This window comes from Buteo buteo, chromosome 9, assembly GCF_964188355.1.
Source record: "Buteo buteo chromosome 9, bButBut1.hap1.1, whole genome shotgun sequence".
In the NCBI taxonomy this organism is placed as follows: Eukaryota; Metazoa; Chordata; class Aves; order Accipitriformes; family Accipitridae; genus Buteo; species Buteo buteo.
Window position 1 is genome coordinate 32,456,458 of NC_134179.1, and position 21,328 is coordinate 32,477,785.

Sequence of the window (21,328 nt, forward strand, 5' to 3'; positions counted from 1 at the left end):
AGGCACCTTGTCACCTCCCACCTGCCGGTTCAACCGACGCGCCCAGGACAGCTTCACCCCGGCCGGCCCCCCGAGGCCCCGCCGCCTCCCCGTGCCTGCCGGGGCACCGGAGCCGGCGGACCTTGCTGTAACCGACGCCTGGAGAAGGGCCGGGGGACGGGACGCGGACTCCCGCTCGCAAACGTGGTGCTCGAGAGCCCCGGGACACCGCGTCCCACAGCCGCCGGTTCGTCCCCGTCTCCCCCGCTGCCGGGTCCCAGCGGGTTGCGGGGCGGAGGGACGCACCTGCGCCCGCCACTTCTCCCCGGGAGAGCGGGGGCGGGGGGACCCGAAGTGTCCCCGCGCCCGCCGCCCCCAGCCTCGCTCGGTCGCCCAGCGTCGCCCGGCAGGAGCCACCCGGTGCCGCCGCCCCCCCCACCCCCGCCGGCGTCGAGGCCGGGCGCCCCCGGCGGCACCGGGCGCGCAGCCTCTGCCGCCGCGGCGGGGCGGGCAGGGCGCCGGGAAGGCGGCGGCCAGCGCAGCGCAGCGCAGCCCCAGCCCCAGCCCCAGCCCCGTCCCCGTCCCCGCCGGGGAGCCGGCAGCGGCCCGGCCCGTTATTCCGCAGCCCGACAGGCGCGGGGAGGGGGGGGGGGGTGCGGGGGGCTGCACCGCCCCCCCCTCCCCACCACCACCACCACCACCCCGGGAGTTTTAAAGGGGCAGCGCGCCCGCCACAGGACCCGAGCCCCGCTCCGCCGGGGAGCGAGGCTTTCGGCCGGGGGGCGCCCGGCAGGAGCGAAGCGGCGGCGGCGAGGCCGGTCCCGGTGCCGGTGCCGCCGGTGCGGCCCGCGCTGCGCGCGGCGGGCGGGGGAGGGAGGGGCGGGCGGGGGCTGGGTGGCTCCTGCTGCTGCTGCTGCCGCCGCCACAGCGCTCGCCGCCTCCCCTCCCCCCCGGCGGGGGCTCCTCGCTGCAGCCTCTGTGCTCCGCTCTCGGTCATGTGACCCTAACGTAACCGGACAGGAAAAGCCGCCGCCGCCGCCGCCGCCGCGCTGACTCCGTTGTTGCTGCTGCTGCTGCTGGGCGCGGAGACGGCGGCGGCCCGCGCGGCACCAGGCGCCTCGGCGGCCCGCGCCCCCCAGGTGAGCACCGGCCGCGCCGCGCGCCCGCGGGGGATCCCGGCGCCGCCCGCACGTGCGCCCGGCCCCGCCGCACCGGCCGCGGCCCGGGCTGAGGCGGCGGCGGCGGTGGCGGGCGGGCGCGGCGGGGCCTGCTCGGCCCTTCCTCCTCATTGTGTGCGAGGGGGCGCCCGGCCGCGGGGTCCGGCCGCGCCGCGGCGGGCCGAGGGGGGCGCGGAGGAGGAGGAGGGCCGCGCCTGGCGCCGCTGGGGCTGCCTGGCCTCCTGACAAACCCCCGCCGGGCCGGGCCGGGCCGGGCCGGGCGGCTCCATCCGGGACACAGCCCGGGGGGGGGATGGGCCCGCGCCGAGGGGAGGGGAGGGCCGGGCCGCGCCGGGGGAAGGAGGGAGGGAGGGGGGAGGGGGCAGGGGCGGGGGGGGGCCGGTGTCGCCCGGCGCCGGGCTCGGCTCGGCCGGTTGGGGCCCGCGCGCCCTCCCTCCCGCCCGCAGCGGGGCGCCTCCCCCCCCCCCGGGCGGCATCCGGCGCAGGGAAGGGCGGGGGAGGAGGGCGCCGCGCGGAGCGGGAGGGGGCGGCCCCGCCTGTCTCTCCTCGGCAGGCTGGGCGGCCCTGGCGGCGGCGGCGGCGGCGGCGGTTCCCGTCTCGCGCGCCCTGGCGGCTCCGCTCGCGCTGCGTCTCGCGCCGTCTCCGTCCGTCCGTGCGCGCGTGGCGTGCGCGGGGGGGGGGGACGGGTGGGAGGGAGGGAGGGAGGAGGGGGGAGAGGTGGGTGGGGATGGGGGAGAGGGGCGGGACGCAGCCAGTGAGAGCGGCGCGCGGCCACCCGGCCTTCCGCCCCGGCGGCCAATGGGAGGGCGCCGCCACCTGTGCCACAGAGGCCGAGCGTGACTCCGGGGACGAGGGGGGCGGGGGAGAGGGCGGGCGGCGGGCCACGCCTCCCTCCCCCCCTCCTCCTCCGCCCGCCGCCAGCGGCGCCCCGCCGCGCGCTACGGCGCCGGCAGGCGGCGGCGGGAGCGCCCGAGCGGCGCGCGCCCCCCCCGGCCCTTCCCCCCCCCGCCGGCGCGCGCGCGGTCCCGCGGTGGCCGGGCGGGGCCGGTCCGGCTCGGGGTGTCCCCGGCGGCGCGGGGACCGGCGCGCCGTGCGGGGTTCGTGTGTGGAGCCGGGGGCCGCGCTGTCGCCCCCTCTGCCGCCGGAGCGGACGGAGCGGCGGGGGTCTCGGCGGGAGGTTTGGTGTGCGCCGAGGTGCCCGAGGGCAGAGCGGGAAGCGCCGGGCTGTGCTTGGGGCGGGCCGGCAGCTGTTTCCTGTCAGGGCGGCCGGCTTCCCCCGCCCGGGCGGCCGCCGGGCTGTGCTCCCGCCTCCTGCCCCGTCGCGGGCGGCCTTGTCCTCCTCGGCCTGTTCCTCCTCTTCCGCGGCGCGGTACCGCCTCGGCCTCGGCCTGCGCCCACCGCTTTTCCCTCGGCGGTCTCCGAAATAAACGCACGCTTTCCGAAAGGACTCGGCCCCGCGTGGTTTTTCACCCGCCGTTGAGCAAATTGGGTAACGTCAAAAGTTGTGGTACAGGTGAGCCAGGCCAGTCCTGTCAACCCTACAACGGAAGGACTGTCACTGTAGGGCATCGGGGCATGGGACGTATTGTACGCAGTTGTTCAGTCGGTCAGCACTAAAATACGGCCCTGCTGGTGTTAATCGTCATCTTATTGAGCTGAGGGTAAAGCTCCTGAACGCACCCATGCCTGTAACATGCCCCTTTCTATATAAAAGAGGGACACAGTGCTTTCCTCGCTCTTTTCCTCTGCCGTTATAATTTCTTCAGAGTGTAATTCTTCTAGTGTTTTCAGTTCAAAGCATTTAAATATCTTTCAGATACACACAAAAACGTAGTGTCGTGCACGTGCACAAAAGCCGTATCATTTTGTGCAAAGATTAATTCAGGTCTCTGATGAAGGGTAACAGCTTCAACTGGCACAGTGACTGCTGCTTGGATAAGGGTGAAACTATAAGCTAACCAAACTTAGGGTGATAATAACTGGAAAGGATGCCTTTCTGGTTTGGGGTTCCCTCACACCGATGGTTTGCTCTGCCTGACCAGTTTTGCTGTCCAAGTACAAACCAGACTCTGCACTGATGAATTAAAAAATGTAGCACACAGAATAATCTAAATTAAAGCTACGAAATAAAAAAAAAAAATCTAGCGTGTTTTCCGTAACATCACAGAGTCTACCTGCATGGAGCACCTTGCAGGATTAAATAGCCATCAACGTGATTTTTGTTACTGCTGACAGCAAGTATTCCCTCTTTTGGAGAGAGGGAGAGGATTTTAGCACGTTGTTTGTACAAACATAATTATCCAAACAGTAACTTAGGGAGTAGAGGATGGACCTGAAGAGAGTTGAAACCTGATTTTTTTTTTCTCTTATTAACTGTAAGAAAATAATCAACTGTATCTTAAGTTGCGTGTCTTTCTTTGCCCTTACACTCCTGACTCAAACGAGTTCTGATCTCATGTGAATGCAAAGGAATGCATTTGGTCAGCCTGGTTGTTGGTTTAAATACAAGGGCATTCTGCACTGTCCAGCAAGTAGAAATATTTGTTTCTCCAATGACTAAACATATTGGCATATGTGGAATACACTTTTATTCTCTTTCCCCAAAAGCCACGCTCTCACTGTATAGAAGAAACAAGCCATTTGTACCTTACAGAAAATTTCGATAACTGCCTGTTGAATTTTCAGAGGGAAAAAAACCAAGGCTTTTTATAAATTTACTGCTTTTGATCCACTTCTGGTTTCACCTTCTCTTTCTTTTCTGTTTGTAGAGCATCTGCACTGTTCTGGGCATAACGTGCCCAGGAATTTTGTTGACTTTTCTTGCTGTTTTACATGGCTACATAGAGACCTACGTTACTTCATACTTTCACTTTTTCTGCTCAAAGCTTTATTTGTTTTGGTTAAGTCTGTACCCACTTGTTGATCTTACTAGCCCCATATTCATCCATCCAACCATACCCAACTGTCCTAATGTGTTTCCCTCGTTGTTTTTTTCCCAGCGTTATCAATTCTTGCTTCTGAGGCTGCCCTTGAATCATGGGGTGGGGGGGGTGGCCTGCAGAAGCCCTGATTTAGGGGGGCTCAGGTTGGTGCCACATTTCACTGTTAGTTGTCCTACATTGTGCCGACGGCCAGTGATGGACGGAACTGCACCTCTCACCCCTCGGGTTTCTTGATTTGCTAGGCAAGCGTGAGGCACTCTGGCATGCAGGCTTCTCACAAAATGCTGTTGTAGCTGATCTTGATAAATAAGAGTTGTCGGGTGAAAGGATTGGCCCCTCCTGTCCTGGTAGTCCAGAGGGCTTGCCAATGCCTAGAATGAATTCATTGTTTCAGCCTGGGAAGACTCAGGTATGTATCTGGTATTTCCCAGGAGGGGGTGTAACCATCAGAAATGCTTAATTATTTAATGTTGGGTTTGGATTCAGCTGGATGGACACATAACTTCTAGGTGAAAGATACACAGAGGCACTGAAAATTCAAGTTCAAAGTATCTAATTTATCTTCTGTTGGGTTCTGCTCTTGTGTCTCTCACCCACTTAGGTGAGGGTGACTGGTATCAGAAGGGAGATTTATCTTTCCTGTTTGAACAGACGAGTGGCAGCCAAAATACTTTGTTCTTCCCATTACAAATAGGTGTTTTTACTACTTATTCATACTTCTTCCTCTCCTTTAGCTATTTATCTTTCTGTATCCACGTGTGTGTCCCCCATGCCTTTTCAGGACTCTTTAGTCCTGGCTCTCCTTTGCTCTTTAAGCCTTGGCAAATCACTTGCATCTTTGTGAATCGCATTGCCCATTGTGAAACAGAGATCCTTGCCTACGTGTAGGATATCAGCTTGGGATTAAGAGGTGTTACTAAAGCATGACATATGGATATTAGAGGAAAGTATCTCTTAAGAGACAGCTACTGTTGCATCTATGCATCTACTGTTAAGTTTTACATGGAAGTAATTTGCTTTTCAGAGTGTAAAAAAATGGATTTGGCCAACCATGGACTTATTCTGCTGCAGCAACTAAATGCTCAGAGAGAGTTCGGTTTCCTGTGTGACTGCACAGTTGCCATTGGTGATGTCTACTTCAAGGCACACAAATCGGTCCTTGCTTCTTTCTCCAACTACTTCAAGATGCTGTTTGTTCATCAAACCAGGTAACTATAAAAAGGTTCACTGTTTAAATGTTGTTCGGTTAGCTAAGCTAAGGAGGTCCAGCAACACTTTGAAACCTGAAAATGTTCTTTTTGCTTCTTGCTATGACCTAAGGAATATGGGAATCCAGTCTTACCTGCAAACTAGAATCTTACTTTAAAACACGTTAAACTGTGATTCATTAACACTAATGTTATAATTTAGCACAAGTTCTTTATCCTTAAAAAAGCATAGAATTCCTAGAATTGAATACTTAAAGGATCCCATCTTCAGTCTTGTACTTTCCTTCCCCCACTCACTATCCTCTACTCTGTCTTGGCACTATTCTTGACATTTCTGTAACTTATATACAACCCAATAAGTATTTGCTAGGAGATTTTGAGAAAGGGACTTATAGAAGAGGTTAATATGTTTGGGGTTTTTTTGGTTGTTTTTTTTTTAGTTTACCAAATTATAAGGGGGTTTGTGTTTCTTTTTTTTTTTTTTTTGGGTGGGCAGCATTACATGGAGGGCATTGAAAAGACAAAAAAGTGTAAAACTTTTAAAGATTTTTTTTTGTCTTTTATTTTTCTCAGTTATTTGAACTATCTCCAGAAGTTTATATTGAGTGAGTGAAATTCTTAAGAGTTCTTAGCCAAAAGTAAACGTCAGGGACAGAAGTGCATTTGCCCTTCTGAGACAGGACTGCAGGCAGATGTATTGGTCTTGATGCTCCATCAAGAGTGCACAGTCATCTCTGAAAGACACCATTGCAAAGTTTACTTTTGAGTAATATATCTGACTTCAAAAGCAGTCAGAGAGAGAGCTCAAGAAGGGTGCACCTTAAGAAATGGAAGAATTGGCTATCATTCCTCCTCAGCTTGGTAACCTACTGTGGTTAAAGCATTCAGAACACAGCGTGCAGTCATGTCCATTTCTCGATTTCTGTCTCTTATTTAATGTTTGTTTAATACAAGAGCTACAAATAACTCTGAAAAACGATTAGAAACCCAGATCCTTTCCTGGTAGCTAACTGGCCTAACCAAGATGTTGCTGATTTTCTTTCTTCTTCTGTGAACCTTGCCTCTCTTTCTGCACAGAGATCCCGCTTCAACCGGAGGAGTGGTGGGTGTTTCAGTCCAGAGTATCCTAACGGTTGATGCATAGGGCACGCTCTCAGCTAGAGGATGGTGTTGGTTTCAGTCCTGTTAGGCTGAAGAGGGCATCACAGCCAAAGCGTCTCCCCTTGTTGAGCACTCTAACCAAGGGACTGGCCTTAGGCTGACCAGGCATACCCTGGTGCTACCATTTCTTCCTCCCTATTCAAGGAAAGAAGCTACTGTTCTGCTTTGTAAGGAGCCTGGCCTCCACTGGTTAGATGTGCTCAGGCTACACCTGTTGCATCAGATCCTCAGGGGATTCACACCCTGTCCTGCATGGTTTCTGGATGGTAATGCAGTTGAGACAAGGTTATACCACACATTTGCAGAACTGTAGCTGTAGACAGTGGTAAGACACGGAAGCCAAACAGGCAAGTGCCAGATGAGTTTTAGGTGTTTTCAGGGCTAAGTACTCAGAAAAGTTTAATGGATTGTGAATTTAGAGTCTGGTGCTAGCAGGTTTAAATTCAGCTACAGATGGGTTTGAATCCAACCAAAAAAGGGGGAAAAATGTCTTTGCGATTTACAAAATATATTAACATGTGACAACTAATCTGTAATTTAACAGCAATTTAGAAGGGTGTAGATTGCAATGGGACAGCTTTGTCTTTCAAGCCAGTTACCTCCCTGAGGAAAAAAATGTCATCTTTCAAGTGGCAATAAGATTAGCTCTTTCACGTTAAAGCGTTTCTCTATGTTCATTGCAGATTCTGTCTTTTGATTTTAAGTAGATGCCTCTGATTTTTATCAATGCTTGAATAACCTAGATCTGGTAAAAAAGATTTTCCTTATCTCTTATTGATCATTTTGTTTCACCTTTCAGTGAATGTGTCCGTTTGAAAGCAACTGACATACAGCCAGACATCTTCAGTTATCTCTTGCATTTGATGTACACTGGGAAGATGGCACCGCAGCTCATTGACCCAGTTCGACTAGAACAGGGAATAAAGTTTCTGCATGCATATCCACTAATTCAAGAGGCCAGCCTTGCAAGTCAGGGAACTTTTTCTCACCCGGATCAAGTTTTTCCATTAGCATCTTCATTATATGGCATTCAGATCGCAGATCACCAGATAAGACATCCCACTAAGGTTACATCAGCGACTGACAAACTCGGGCGAGAACCAAGGCCACAGACATCACGGATGAACCAAGAGCAGGTTTCTGAAGGCCCACAGCTCTCACAGTTAGCTACAACTCTGCCACAAGTGACCCGGACAAATATGTCCACTTCTGACCCATTGCCATCTTCTTTATCTCCAGAATTGGTATCTGCTGCTGGTAATAATTCACCTGCAGGAGAAGAGGCCAACATGGAAGCATCTTCTTCAGATGAACAGCCTGCCTCACTCACAATAGCACATGTCAAGCCAAGCATTATGAAAAGGAATGGAAGTTTCCCAAAATACTATGCCTGCCACCTCTGCGGTCGCCGGTTCAATTTGCGAAGTAGTTTGCGTGAGCACCTGCAGATCCACACGGGAGTTCCCTTCACGTCTAGCCAGCAGGGAGAAAGTAATATTTCTTTGTCTCTCTGTAACAACACAGCTGATAAAGATGCTGTGGAAGTGCCTGAAGCAGGGATGATTAGTGACAGCGAGCTGCAGCAGATCTCAGACTCCCCTATAATTGATGGGCAGCAGCAGTCAGAGACACCGCCCCCTTCTGATATTGCAGACATAGACAACTTGGAGCAGGCAGACCAAGAGAGGGAAGTAAAAAGACGGAAATACGAATGTTCCATCTGTGGTCGCAAATTTATTCAGAAAAGCCACTGGAGGGAGCACATGTACATACACACTGGCAAGCCCTTCAAGTGCAGCACTTGTGACAAAAGCTTTTGTAGGGCTAACCAGGCTGCCAGACACGTGTGCCTAAACCAGAGCATGGACACGTACACGATGGTGGACAAACAGACTCTGGAACTCTGTACTTTTGAGGAAGGCAGTCAAATGGACAACATGCTAGTACAGACCAACAAGCCCTACAAATGTAACTTGTGTGACAAAACGTTTTCAACTCCCAATGAAGTAGTCAAACATTCGTGCCAAAATCAAAACTCTGTCTTTACACTAGAAGAAGATCGCTCCATTCTGCTAGGTGGTGGGGACACAGAAGCCACAGAGACTGATAATGCAGTGTTAGCCTCCATCAAAAAGGAGCAGGAAGCAGTGTTGTTAGACTGAATGTGAAACCTATATCAATTTTTTAAAATTTCTTTACTCATTTTTTATTAAATCAATTTTTTCCTCCCCCCACCTCTTACCTCACTTACCCCTGCCATCTTTTCCACCAGCCTCCTTCCCACCCTTTGTCTTCAGCAACCAGAACTGTACTGGCGCGTTAGGAAATTGGACTTTGCCTCTCCCACCAAAACAAACAAAAAGCTCTTGCATCAAACCACAACATAATTGATTTTAATACAAAGGAACGTGTGAAAAAATAATCCAGCTAACTATGTTGATAGTATTAGTTAATCCAAATTTAATAGATTTTAAACAAAATTTAGATTGCTTAAAAGTGTATTTAGATACAATGATGAGTGTAATGAGAAACAGAGTATCAGTTTGGTAAGCAAAGAAAATATATATATATATATATATATGTATATTACTTTCCCTGGTAAAAGGCATTTCGGGAAGATCTGGCAAATTAAACACCATGCTTTTTAGAAGTCCACATGCAAGTTGATTAAGGTTATAACTTAAAACCCTCAGAACTTTTTGCAACGAATGCAAAAATCTCTGTTCATTGAGTTAAAAAGAGCTGAGGGTGTTGGGTTTCTTTTAGCCTTATGTTTTCTTTCAAGTATGCCTTTGGGTATCTGTTTCAGATGCATCGAGTCAAGCAAAGTAGTTACTTAGTCAAATTTTGACTTAAGTAGCTGTAATAATAATGTGATGGCAATCTTTATATATATATAAAACACTGTATATGTATAAAGATTTATATATATATATATAGAAAGTGTTTGTGTGTATATTTGGTACAGGTAAATAAATGCACACATCCTTTTTAAGTAACTGGCCGTCTACTCTCAGATTCAGCCCAGAAAGTCTTTTAGTTGTTTGACAAAACTAGTCATTGCACAGGTTATTTTTAATCAAACTTAAAACGTCCTGAGCTGTGTGCATTTTTATTGGCCTGTTGAAGAGAAGCTAATAGGTAAGTGTTGGCACCCAAGCTGCAAAGGAAACTAGAGAAGTGACATACTGGTGAGCACTGTACCATCATTAGTGCAGCACATGCATGTGGTGTTAGCTATAGGTTTGAGTCATTCTGGATGAAAGGAGAGAGAAAAGCTTTATTGCCTTACTCAAGCAAGGAATGTCCATGATTTCATTTGGTCTAATGGCATGAGTTAAGAGGAAGAAAAAGTAGTGCAGAGACGTTCTAGCAACAGGGGATCATGGTTGTTTTGAAGTGAATCTGTAGTGCTGGCTGGCAAATTCTGCTCTGTGAGAGTCCCATTATTTTCAAAGCCAAGACAAAGTCTGGAAAAATTGAAAGGGTGAATTCTGTAGTTTTAGTTACTGCTGATGGTAGCACTGCATCTTTGTGTTAAAAATCAAGTTGTTGATTCTTATTATTTTATATAGATGCCCAGATTTTTTGCTGGTAGCCTAAAAACCTAAACTGACAGCAGCAATGAAGCCCACCGAGCAATAACTGGGCCAACAGAAGGCATAAGCGGACAGAATAATTGCCCCATCGTAAATGGAGACAGTGTGTGTTTTGGGGGGAGGGGCGGGAGAGGGCAAGTCACAAACCACAGCTCTTCTCTGTGTATACGTTTAAACTGAATATCATCTTTTTGTGTATAGTTAAGTTCTCAGATTTGTAAGTTTTTATACATCATTTCATTGAATAAAAACTGAATTAAATGGGATATGATTTATTGAGTTGAAGGTGAAAGGTTGTTGGTTTTTGATCTTCCTGAAAGAGCTCTTCCTGAATTGGTTTAAAAGCCAAGCAATGTGTTGTCTATAGGACTAAAACCTCCGTCACACAGATGAACAAATAGCTCACTAAAGCTTATAACAGTGGATTTAGCACAAAAAGTCACTGCATATTCATTTTTTCCAGTTTATTATAACGTGACAATTATTGTAAAGTTTATTGTAAGTGGTGTTAAGTTTATTATCTCTCTTGTATTAGAGTAATAGATTTAAAATCAATTGATTTTACTTCAAAGTATACAAGTGTTTTGAGGTAAAAAAGATGACATCGTACAGAATTATTTTAGTGTTGCCCATTTTAAAACTTTACTTTAGAGTCTTCATCTACCAATATAATTTCTTTAAGTGTGTTTTTTATTTCATCTCACTTAGTCTGAAATGCTCTCAGAGTAGGAAAACAGAAGAATAAATCTTTCCTAATTCAGGGTAAGGTCGGCTTTTGAGGTAGCTGTGGTTTAGGGGATAGTCACAAGTTCATTTCCAAAATGACTACAGCTGCTAAAGGTGCTGCCGCCTCGGCTATTAGTTACTGCTTAGTCAGATGCTCTTTTTTTACAGCGCTCCAGCTCTGCTCCAGTGCAGAGTACAACAGTTTAGCTCAACTCCCCAGGTGGCTGGTTGTATCAGAAGGGTACACATGGATGCACCATTTTTTGAGACATTCAGCAGCCCTGGGTCCTTACCTTATTCCTGCTCTCACCTCTCCTTCTCCCCTGTTTGGAGAACATGGTGTTTGCTCATTTAGTTACAGGTTGAATGGGCTCAACTGAACTGATCCCACTGAAAAACAACCAGTCTTAAAAAAATGCTATTTTTCTGTCAAATCTGTTCCCTATTTCAGCTCTGCAGAGCATTTCAGACGACTCACGGATTATGCAAGGGCAAAGGAAGGAGGCTTACTGAAGCCAGCGTTGCTGCTGGCAACGTCCAGGGTGAAGAGGGTGGGAAGCGGTGACTCCACTTGGTCAGGTCCCTCATTTGGTGGGCAGTGTGGCCTCGCACGCTGTGTACTGCCCAGAAAGAAGGGGCAGTGTAGCGCAGGGAACAAGCAGCCGGGGACGAAGTTGGTTATGACAGCACTGCTGCTGCAAGAAACATGAAATTGCAGGCTCAGCAGAGATACTTTTTCATGTTAATATTTATGCTTAAGAAATACCACTGTCAGGTAAAGAGAAAAAAAATCACAATAAAGAGATTATTTTTATATGTGTTCAGCTATGATAATGGTTTATTTTAAATACCCTTTATCGTCTGATGCTCTATAGTCATGTTAAACTCACTGCCTCTCATTGCTTGAGCAGTGGAACAGTATATTTGGGTTTTTAACAGTTCCATCGAGAATTTGAGTAATTGCAGCACAACTATAGTTTTGTTCAAGCTTCTTTGTTAAACCCCATCTGAATTATTATTACTACAGCTAGGGATAACTTCAGGTTTTATCTTTTAACTCAGAAATTTGTGACCAAGTTGCTCATTACTCATTCAGTCTGCCCACCTGCTGAAGTTGTGAATTTTCTACCAAACAAAAGAGGACAGCTTTGCAGGAACCACTGAATAATCAGTGAAAATCTGTCATTCAAGGCTGTGGGCTGGACCTTCAGCCCCTGTGTATTTCCAAAGGAGTAATTTCAAAGTTAATGGGCAAGACACCTCTGCCTTGACTTCAGCAGTACCAAACACCTACAAATCTATCATCTGCTCAATAGAAAGAACAGATGATTATCACTTCTGAAAGCGAAGTTTGCAGTCCTCTGCAATCAATCAGTATTTTTTGTCAGCTTTTTATCAAGTATCTTCTTGGTCACTGGTCTATCATTCTGCTTCTGCAGGGGGATAATTTATTAGAAGATACTAGTGTTACAAACATTGAATAGTTTAAACTGTGCTCCTGTTTACACTGCAGGGCCTTAAATTGCTATCTTGCTGTTTAAAAAAATCTGCTTTCTGGCTGTTCAGCTCCAAATCCCATAAAATAATAGCTCCAGTCACAAGCGGTAGTCAGTCACAAGAAAAAAAAAAAAAAAGAAAAGTAGATTTCTTCCTGTTTGCTTTAAGTAACTTCTTCAACATTGCAAAATCTTTTACATTAGTTAAAGGAAACCTGGTTAGACAAGAGCAAGTTCGATGGTGGCCGGTAGCATCACAATCCCTTGCAATAGTTCTTCCCAATCTGCTTAACGGCAGGATTACCTTTTTTAGGTAGTTTGCCTTTTTGGCGAGTAATATAGTTCTTTAGTTATCTTCAGCCCAAGCAATTGAAGACCGAAATGATTCATTCTTAACCAGGTTAAAGTACTCCTCCTTGATTGTATTTCCACACCTTTTAATCTTAAAAAGTAAACACAACTAAGGGAGAGTTCATTTTGGAGTTCTGTCATTGACTCTGTTATTTATTGCTTCCTAAAAGTCAAAAAATGTTTTAAAGTGGCAAGATACTTCATAGCTATGAACAATCAGGAGTAGCTAGGCTACTTAAAGAAAACAAATTCCACTTAACATTCTTACTTCAACACTGTAAGTATTATGCTGTTAATTACAGCAGCGTACCTTCATAATGAAATCTAGATGTACTACCAGTGGTGATAAAGGCTGGCTGTTCGTCCTGCCTGAGCCAGTATGTTTCCATATCTACAGTTCTTGTTTTGTTCATTTGGTTTTGTTTGTAAAAATGCCTGTTGTTGTCACTGGACAATGAAATCCCACTCGTACCAAAACCAGAACAAAACACAGAAAGAAGCAAGAAGTCTTTTGCAGCATGCTTCGTTGATGTATATTTGCCAAATGATCCGTGATCATCTCTACAAGAGAAACTCTGACTGTCCTTAAGTATGGGCTTCTATCAAGCCTGCCATTAAAAAGGACATATTTTAATGAAATTTAGCCAAAACCATGAAGCACACTTCCTCTGCAGTACAGCCTTGCTGCCATGCTGTCCATGCATCCATGCTTTTGAACAGATCACGTGTACCAAGATGCAGAGCTCAGCTCAGGTCCCTGAGCAGCTGTCAGTAACTGTTGCCACCCCTTGCAGTGCCGGTATTTCAGCCCTTGTGCCAACGGAGCTGCCAGCAGGACTTCCTCGTATTCAGTCCATGTCTGTTGCCTTGGCCAAAAGCAAAGCTTTCCCAGAACCTTAGGAAATCTACTCGGAGAGAAGCAGAGCCACAAAATGCAAGTTAACACAAATGTACACTTTCTGTACTGCTCTGCAGAGTGTGGAGGAGGTACCCCACCATTCCAGCGTGCCTCAGCACAGATCCACAGCCTCTCTCCAATCTGCTGACTGTGTCAGGCTCGGTTTTGAAGCAGGCCCTACGCTTTCTAAGTGTGGTGGGTTGACCCTGGCTGAAGGCCAGGTGCCCACCAAAGCCACTCTATCACTCCCCCACTCAGCTGGACAGGGGAGAGAAAATAAAACTAAAGGCTCGTGGGTCGAGATAAGGACAGGGAGAGATCACTCACCAATTACCATCACGGGCAAAACAGACTCAGCTTGGGGAAAATTAATTTAATTTATTACCAATCAAATCAGAGTAGGATAATGAGAAATAAAAGCAAATCTTATAACACCTTCCCCCCACCCCTCCCTTCTTCCCAGGCTCAACTCCACTCCCAATTTTCTCTACCTCCTCCCCGCCCAGCAGCGCAGGGTGATGGGGAATGGGGGGTTGCAGTCAGTTCATCACACCTTGTCTCTGCCGCTCATTCCTCCTCAGGGGCAGGACTCCTCACTCTCCCCCTGCTCCAGTGTGGTGTCCCTCCCACGGGAGACAGTCCTCCATGAACTTCTCCAGCATAAGTCCTTCCCATATGCTGCAGTTCTTCACAAACTGCTCCAGTGTGGGTCCCTTCCACAGGCTGCAGTCCTTCAGGCACAGACTGCTCCAGCGTGGGTCCCCTGCGGGGTCACAAGCCCTACCAGAAAACCTGCTCCAGCGTGGGCTCCTCTCTCCACGGTGCCACAGGTCCTGCCAGAAGCCTGCTCCAGCACGGGCTTCCTGTGGGGTCACAGCCTCCATCGGGCACCCACCTGCTCCAACGTGGGGTCCTCCCCGGGCTGCAGGCAGATATCTGCTCCACAGTGGACCTCCATGGACTGCAGGGGGACAGCCTGCCTCACCGTGGTCTTCCCCACGGGCTGCAGGGAAATCTCTGCTCTGGCACCCGGAGCACCTCCTCCCCCTCCTTCTTCACTGACCTTGGTGTCCGCAGGGTTGTTTTCTCTTACATGTTCTCACTCCTCTCTCTGGCTGAAGTTGCCATTTGTTCTCCCCTCCGCCCCTTCTTAAATATGTTATTGCAGACAAGCTACCACCATCAGTGATGGGCTTGGCCTTGGCCAGCAGCAGGTCCATCTTGGAGCCAGCTGGCATTGGCTCTGTCGGACATAGGGGAAGCTTCTAGCACCCTCTCACAGAAGCCACCCCTGTAGCCCCCTCGCTACCAAACCCTTGCCACGCAAACCCGATACATTAAGGGAGCTTCCTGATAAATCCATGTTTCCTTCAATCCTGTTCCTTAATCTCTCAACCACATGGTTGAAGCATTTTCCATTTTGTTACTACTGTATTGTGTAATTGCAGTTTCAGCAGTGAATTATTTTGTGGATTGATATGGTTCATTTGGGTCTCTCAAATTCACAGAGCAATGTACTACTCTGTGAATCAAGCTTTATTTCATGAGCTCATTAGGTAAAAATCAAACAAGGACTCAATCCCCTTTTGACAAACTAGTCTAGATTCTCAATTCTCTGATTTATTGATTCAACAATAAACATGCTCATTAACTCATGAAGTCACTAATCCACATGCTTATGAGCAAAAGAGTTGCCTGGCTGAGGGGTGGGTTGCTTATCCTTCCTCCTGCATCATGCTGCAGGTGTCCCCTCTATCACCCAAGGAAGCAGGAGAGACTCAGCAGCCCAGCTGCTGATGGATGTGCTTCCAAACGCCTTTTGGGATAAGCTAGCATATTCCTGCCTTCCAGCTCAGAAGTCTGGTCGACACCCTTCCTGTGGCTTGTTGCATTAAGTCCTGAAGACTTCCAGGCTTATCAGAAACTACCAAACAGTTACTCCGGCAAGGCTGCAGAGGCAGCAGACCTTATCTCCTTCTGGCCTCAGCATCCAGCGTACATGCCGCTCCTTCTGCAGCCAAAAGACACTGCTCTCAGCACAGATCAGGCCTTCGCAGGAGCTGTGCCTTAGGGCAGCACCTGAGCAGGAGCCGAGTGAGCAGCCGCGCTGGGTCTGGGCCTTATTTCTGCTGTTGCCTTATCGTTTCCCGATTTGATTCAGACTGGCACTGAATGCAGCTAGCAATTCAGAACTGAACCTGCGTTTTCCCTTCAGAGCCCACTGAAGCAGCTCATTATTTCACACATACATTTTGTGCACGTGCAGCACTGATGCAAGCCAGCGCTGTGCCATGCTTCTTCCTCTCTAATGGCTGTGCAAGTGGGATGGAAGCTCACCTAACAGGGAAGACAGTGGCTAGAAGAAGCTGCTGCCTTTGCCACATCAATTTCTCCCGCTTTTGGGGCATTACGAAAGAGGAAGTATGGTTCTACGCACTTTTGAGGTGCAATCCCTGTCGACCTGTGAGCAACCAGTCGAGCCTCCTTTAGGCTCTAAGACAAGCGGTGAGTTTGCAGAAGACAGCACTAGATGGTGCAGTCACACCAGCGCAACCACCCAGGCGTCCTGGCTGGCCGGCCAGCAGCCCTTCACGGGGGCAGGCACTGCACAGCAGCCCAAAGAGCATCTCTGTGACAGCAATCCCTTACCGAGAGGCTGCACCGGAAAGCCAAAGCAGGCAGAAAGGGCTCTCGCAGCCCTGCCTTGCAGCAGGCTTGCTCCAGAGAGCAGAGCCCTTTGCAGGGTAGTCTGCAGAGCACTCAACAGCACAAAGTCCCGAGGCTTGCAGCGGCAGGTACACAAGGTGGGGGGATCTTTTCACATCTTCACTGATGAGAAAATACATAATTTTAAATATTATTAGATTTTATTATACATATATGTATTATATTGTTATATCTGCCATTCAGGACTGACCAAGACCATTTCCCCTCAAAAGGAGTTGACTGCAAACTGGGTCGATTTCATGGTGGCACAGTCAGCCCCTGCAAGTGCAGCCCTAGACAAGGACAAGCACATGCTTTTGGGCAGCCCTAAGCATTGACACTGGTCACAGCCTCTGTGCTGGTGTTAAACTGCTAGTGTGAGCTTCCCATCTTAGCAGGAGCAGGTCTTTCCTGACTGCCCACAAAAGGGTAAAGCCTGGAAAACAGGGAGGGCTACACACACTCTGGGTCAGGTCCTTCCACCCCAACAGCAGTACTTGGGAGGACGTGAAGTGAAACAGTCACTCAAAGCATGTGATTTGCATGCACTGATGAGGAAAGGAAGGTGATGCCCCATCACCAAACCACCACTGCTCCAGTTGCTGGCACGCAAGCCTCCACACAGAGACATGTACACAGAAAGTTGACTCATAATTGTTCAATAATAATCTTATTCTTTTGTATGACTGCACTCTTATGCAGATTTTTCTTCTTAAAATCGCAATTTGAGGCTTACGTGAGACATCTTTGGCAATACTGACACAGGGAAGAGACCCAGGACGAGCCCTGATTTGCGTACAAGAACTGACGAAGAACCTTCCGACAAACCTCACCTGTGTCCGCCGAGTTTATTAAAGTTCAAAGTTTTCCTGCCCTACGTGCTCATTTTTCGGTAGAGCTGCAGTAGGACCTGCATTTTAAAAAAAAGACATACCACAGGTATGGCTGGAAGGGCGCGACCGTCACCCTGCGCCGCTCCCCCGTCCCCGCACCTTCCTCCTCCCCACAACGCCAAGCACCCGCAGCTGCGGCGACGGAGCAGCAGCCCGCACCCCGGCTCCCAGCCCCGAGAGGCCAGGGCCCGCCAAGTGCACCCCAAGTAACGCTGAGGTCCGGTGGGGCTCCCCTCGCCCGGGCAGGGCAGCGAGGACGGCCGCAGGGGTCGGCCCTGGCGGCAGCGGCGGGGCCGGGCGCGCAGGCCCGCCGGAGGCTGGCACTCACGGCTCGGCGGCGTCAGGCGGCGCTCGGTACTCCGCGCGGGCAGGGCAGGGCAGGGCAGGGGCCGCTGCAGTAGCCGCGGGCACCGGTGGGGGCGGCTCCGGCCCGCAGGGGGCGGCTCCGGCCCGCAGCGGCCGGGCGGCTCCGCGGGGGAGCGGTGAGGGCCCTCCCGCAGCGCCGCGGCGGCCATCTCCGGGGCAGCGGAGGGGGCGGTGAGGGCCGCGCATGCGCGGGGCGGCAGGGCGCCGGCGGCGGGAGGCCGTCAGCCGCCGTCCCGCCTGAGGCGGCGGGGTGCGTGAGGGTGGTGCTGGGCGCCTGAGGAGCTTCGTGGGCTTGCCCCACCCGGAGCGCGGTGCTGGCGTGGGCGGCAGAAGTGGAGTCCTCCCAGTTGGTTTGGTAACACCACAGTTTTACTTAAAACTGGACCGGCTGGGGCAATGCGTGGTCCGTCCCACAGGCCAGAGTATTGCTGCCCTGGGGAGTCTCCGTGGGTAGAGGTGTGTCCCAGAGCAAAGGGCCACAATGCCACACGTCTTTCCTGAGCTCCATCTGCTGCAAGCGAAACAAATGCAGAAATCAGCTGGAGGAATCGGCAGAAATCTGGAATCGGCTTTCGTCGGTGCGCAGAGCTGTGCCGTGCGGGGTGGAGAGCTGATGCGTGGTGAAACAGCAGCTCGGGCTGAACCGGGAGAGTCTAGGGTCTGAAAGACGACTCAGCAGATACTGGGGAAGCAGCCACCTAAGCTGTAAAACTGTGACCATGCCTCTAAGGACACCACCTTTCCTGTTTCGGGGTGGAGTTTGGTTTTTTGTTTTGGTTTGGGTTGTTTTACATTCTAATAACTGTTTGCTCTTAAGAGAGTGGGAACATACAGGGCACAGAAGTAACGTCGAGGTCTTTTACAGTTATAGAGGATTTTGACATTGCAGACGTTGCTGCAATAACTTTGTAAGGCACATACGTGACTTGGGCAGCTTGCAATGACAACAGTTTTTCTCTGCAGTCAGACCATGCCCCCATCTTAGAGCAAGAGTGGAAGCAGGGGCTTCTGCCTTTCAATGTCTTTCACAGACAGAATCGAGAACACATGGCTTCTGCTCTGACAACATAGGGGCAGCAGCGCTCTGACAATAGTGCTCCTCTTAGGGCTGGTGCTTTCCCCTTGCTACTGCCGGCTGGGCAAGAGAAGGTGCTACCAAGCACAGTATACTCGCCCCAGAGAATGGGAGCACCACCTTCAGTTCTCGGTAGCTCGAGGGTCAGAAGTCTCTTGGCACAGGATTTGTATCTGTGTCTTAAAGAGAAGAGCGTACTAGCAATTTGGAGATGACAGTTGTATTGATGCTTTTTTCCCCTTCAGAAACTGAGAGAGAGATCCTCTTGCTCCTAAAGGAGTTGCATTCTGCTCCAGAAAGAAGTTGTCATACAGAAATTAAAAGTTCTCAAGACCTGTATTTGTGTCTCAGCACAAGTCCTTGGTAGACCCATGAGAACGTCACCTAGTGTTGCCATGTCATATAAAACATTTTCCTGTTTCTGATACTCCTGCAAGGGAGTGTGACGTGATGGCTTACTCCACCTCTGGCCATGCCCTGCTGATGGTCTTCTCCAGAGTGCTTACAGGAGCTGAGGTTTTGCATGGTGAGAGGAAACAAGTGCAGCTGCTGCTGCCGAGAGAATGTATTTGCTCTGGCACGTAGCTGCCGGTAGCAGTACTCACTTGCAGTGCCACACCTCAGTGGTGACTCCTACATGAGAAATGAGCACATTTATTTCCTATTGCCGTCAAGGAATGCAATTAAACATGGCTCTGAGAACTGAGAAATAGGGATGCAATACCACTGGCACTTAGCACTCATGTCTGCCACTGAGCGTAAGGGAGAGAGGTCATTTGCAAAAGAGTAACACTCCAGGCTGTAAGCTGTCTCCTGGATAGCGTTGAATTGCTCTGGCTGAAGTGAAGCAGGCGGTTTTGCAGAAGTGCCAGCTTGCAAGCAATATAGAAGAGGGCAGTTCCTCAGTTTGTCTTTAAAACCTACCAGCTGAGTGGCAAAATCCTTCTTCAATGTCTGATGGGACCAAGAGAGTGCATTTCTTGGTATCATGCTGCAGTTAGAATTGTATTAAGATTACACAAGCAAGTTGCTCCAGCTACTCAGAAACCCAAGAGAGACTCTAGGGTATAACTAGAGCAAGTCTAGCACCTGCTGCAGAGACAGTTAGGTCCAGGAACGGCAGTGCCTCTCCAGGTGACAGGGCCGTTTGTGGCAGTTTGTGCTGCAGCCAGCCACACTTGGACCTGTCAAGAAGGCCACAACCCCAGCACTCTCAGACTGCAGTTTTGATGGGGAAAAGCCACAACCCAGAAAGAGTCATCTAAACATGACTGAGGGGCCACACTCTCCCCTCCCAAAGAGTTTTTCACCTTTGTGCCAGGGCTGGGTGTTCTGGACAAGGCTCAACTTGCAACCAGGGTATAGGTTTAGGATTAGGGTTAGGACTGGGAGAGAAACAAAGCAGGAGCTTCTCACTGGAAGCTTTGAAGGAGCTGCTGGAGGAAGGGGGAGGCTGCAAAAAAGTCTGCATAACGACTGGTGGAGAGTGCAGGCACAGGACACTGCCTGTTCAGCTGGAATGACACCAAATGAGTATTTGAAGCATTGCAGCACTAAATCTCCCCTTCTTTCTCTGTCTTTTCTTCCCTAACTTCAGCTTCATTTTTCCCTTTCACCTGAGAGCATGTGCAGGAGATACCCCTGTCTCCTCATAGGAAAGGGGAGAAGGAGGCGGGGGAGTCCTTGCTGCCCACCATGAGGGGAGTGGGTTGAGATATCTGCCAGGATCTTGGGTCAGTTGTGCAGACCTTTGCATGGAGAACACGTGTAGCTATACTGCGCATTAAAGGCATTGCTTTTTAATGACCATGACAAAAAGGTGAAGTCTTCAAAAGAGCACATTAGCATCCCTGAGTTAAGCCTTGTGAATAAATCTTCTGGCTCTGCCACAGCCTTGCCAGTTGTGTTCTAAGACTGGCATCTCTCCTAATGTCACATGAATGCTCAGCACATCTGACAGAAAGAAGACAATTAAAAAAGCTTTATTAATGACACTCTCTCAAGACCATCTTATTTTCCCAAGCAGGTCTCAAAGATGGAGATAACGAAGGTCTCAGTTAAGCAAGTGCAGTAAATAGCCTGGGGAGAGACTATACCTATTGTCTTTTCTGAGTCAGATTTCACTGAAGTGCGAAAAGTGTTGGGAGTGAGGTACTCCATGCTTACCATGGAAAAAAACCACTCATGCTCTTTTGGATTTTCCAAAAGCTTTACTAGAGGGGAAGTGTATTTGCCCTCATGATGACCTCACTGCCCAGCTTCACACTCCTTCTGTAAAGACATAATCTCTGGTTTTCTATTCAAAATTAGGTTTTCTTTTCATAATTCTCTGATAGTAGTCTTATTGTTCTATATGACTGCATTCTTACATGAAATTCTGCTGCGATTTGGAGCCCAAAGTGATGCAATGTTGCATGGATCCAGGCAGCCCCTATTGTTCTACTCCCCACCAATATCCCTTCTCTCCCACCTGGATGTGTAGTGAGAGGGGCCACATAGGGTGGATGAGTCCCAGTGACTGATACACATTTATGGTTTTCTTTAACAGCTCTGGGGGCCTTGTTATGTTGTGGGATCCACTCCCAGATTGCATTTTTCTTTAGTAAATTATGGAGTGGTAACGCTATTCTACTAAACCCTGGAATACGTGCCCTCAGAGATCCTAAAGTCCCTAGCGCGGCACATAACTCCTTTCTTATTCTGGGGCAGGGGTAACTATTGGATTCCTTGTAGCACCTCATCGGGGGCTG

The 21,328-nt window shown here is 49.8% G+C and overlaps 1 protein-coding gene and 1 long non-coding RNA gene across 4 annotated transcripts; one reads left to right on the top strand and one right to left on the bottom strand.

Moving 5' to 3' along the window:
- Positions 1-674: 674 nt before the first annotated feature.
- Positions 675-10,565, top strand: ZBTB2 (zinc finger and BTB domain containing 2). Of its 2 annotated transcripts, none has more exons than XM_075035980.1 (3): positions 675-1,118; positions 5,124-5,307; positions 7,268-10,565. In XM_075035980.1, the coding sequence occupies exons 2-3, from the start codon at positions 5,135-5,137 to the stop codon at positions 8,628-8,630; spliced, it is 1,536 nt and encodes a 511-aa protein (XP_074892081.1). In that variant the 5' UTR covers positions 675-1,118; positions 5,124-5,134; the 3' UTR covers positions 8,631-10,565. The 2 variants fall into 2 exon arrangements, with proteins under 2 accessions (XP_074892081.1, XP_074892080.1); XM_075035979.1 differs by lacking the exon at positions 675-1,118 and adding an exon at positions 2,035-2,670.
- A 135-nt stretch (positions 10,566-10,700) lies between these two features.
- LOC142034522 (uncharacterized) lies at positions 10,701-17,668 on the bottom strand. Of its 2 annotated transcripts, none has more exons than XR_012651677.1 (3): positions 17,078-17,668; positions 16,188-16,367; positions 10,701-14,781 (listed from the first exon to the last, which is right to left on the bottom strand). It is a non-coding gene; the product is annotated as an uncharacterized LOC142034522 (long non-coding RNA). The 2 variants fall into 2 exon arrangements; XR_012651676.1 differs by having other exon boundaries at positions 10,701-13,545; positions 14,092-14,781; positions 16,188-17,668.
- Positions 17,669-21,328: the final 3,660 nt, after the last annotated feature.

Excerpts from the sequence above, each read along its gene's own strand:
- ZBTB2 (XM_075035980.1), top strand. The coding sequence starts at position 5,135 with ATGGATTTGGCCAACCATGGACTTATTCTGCTGCAGCAACTAAATGCT. Across the intron at positions 5,308-7,267 it reads CTGTTTGTTCATCAAACCAG|TGAATGTGTCCGTTTGAAAG; the intron begins GTAACTATAAAA and ends TTCACCTTTCAG.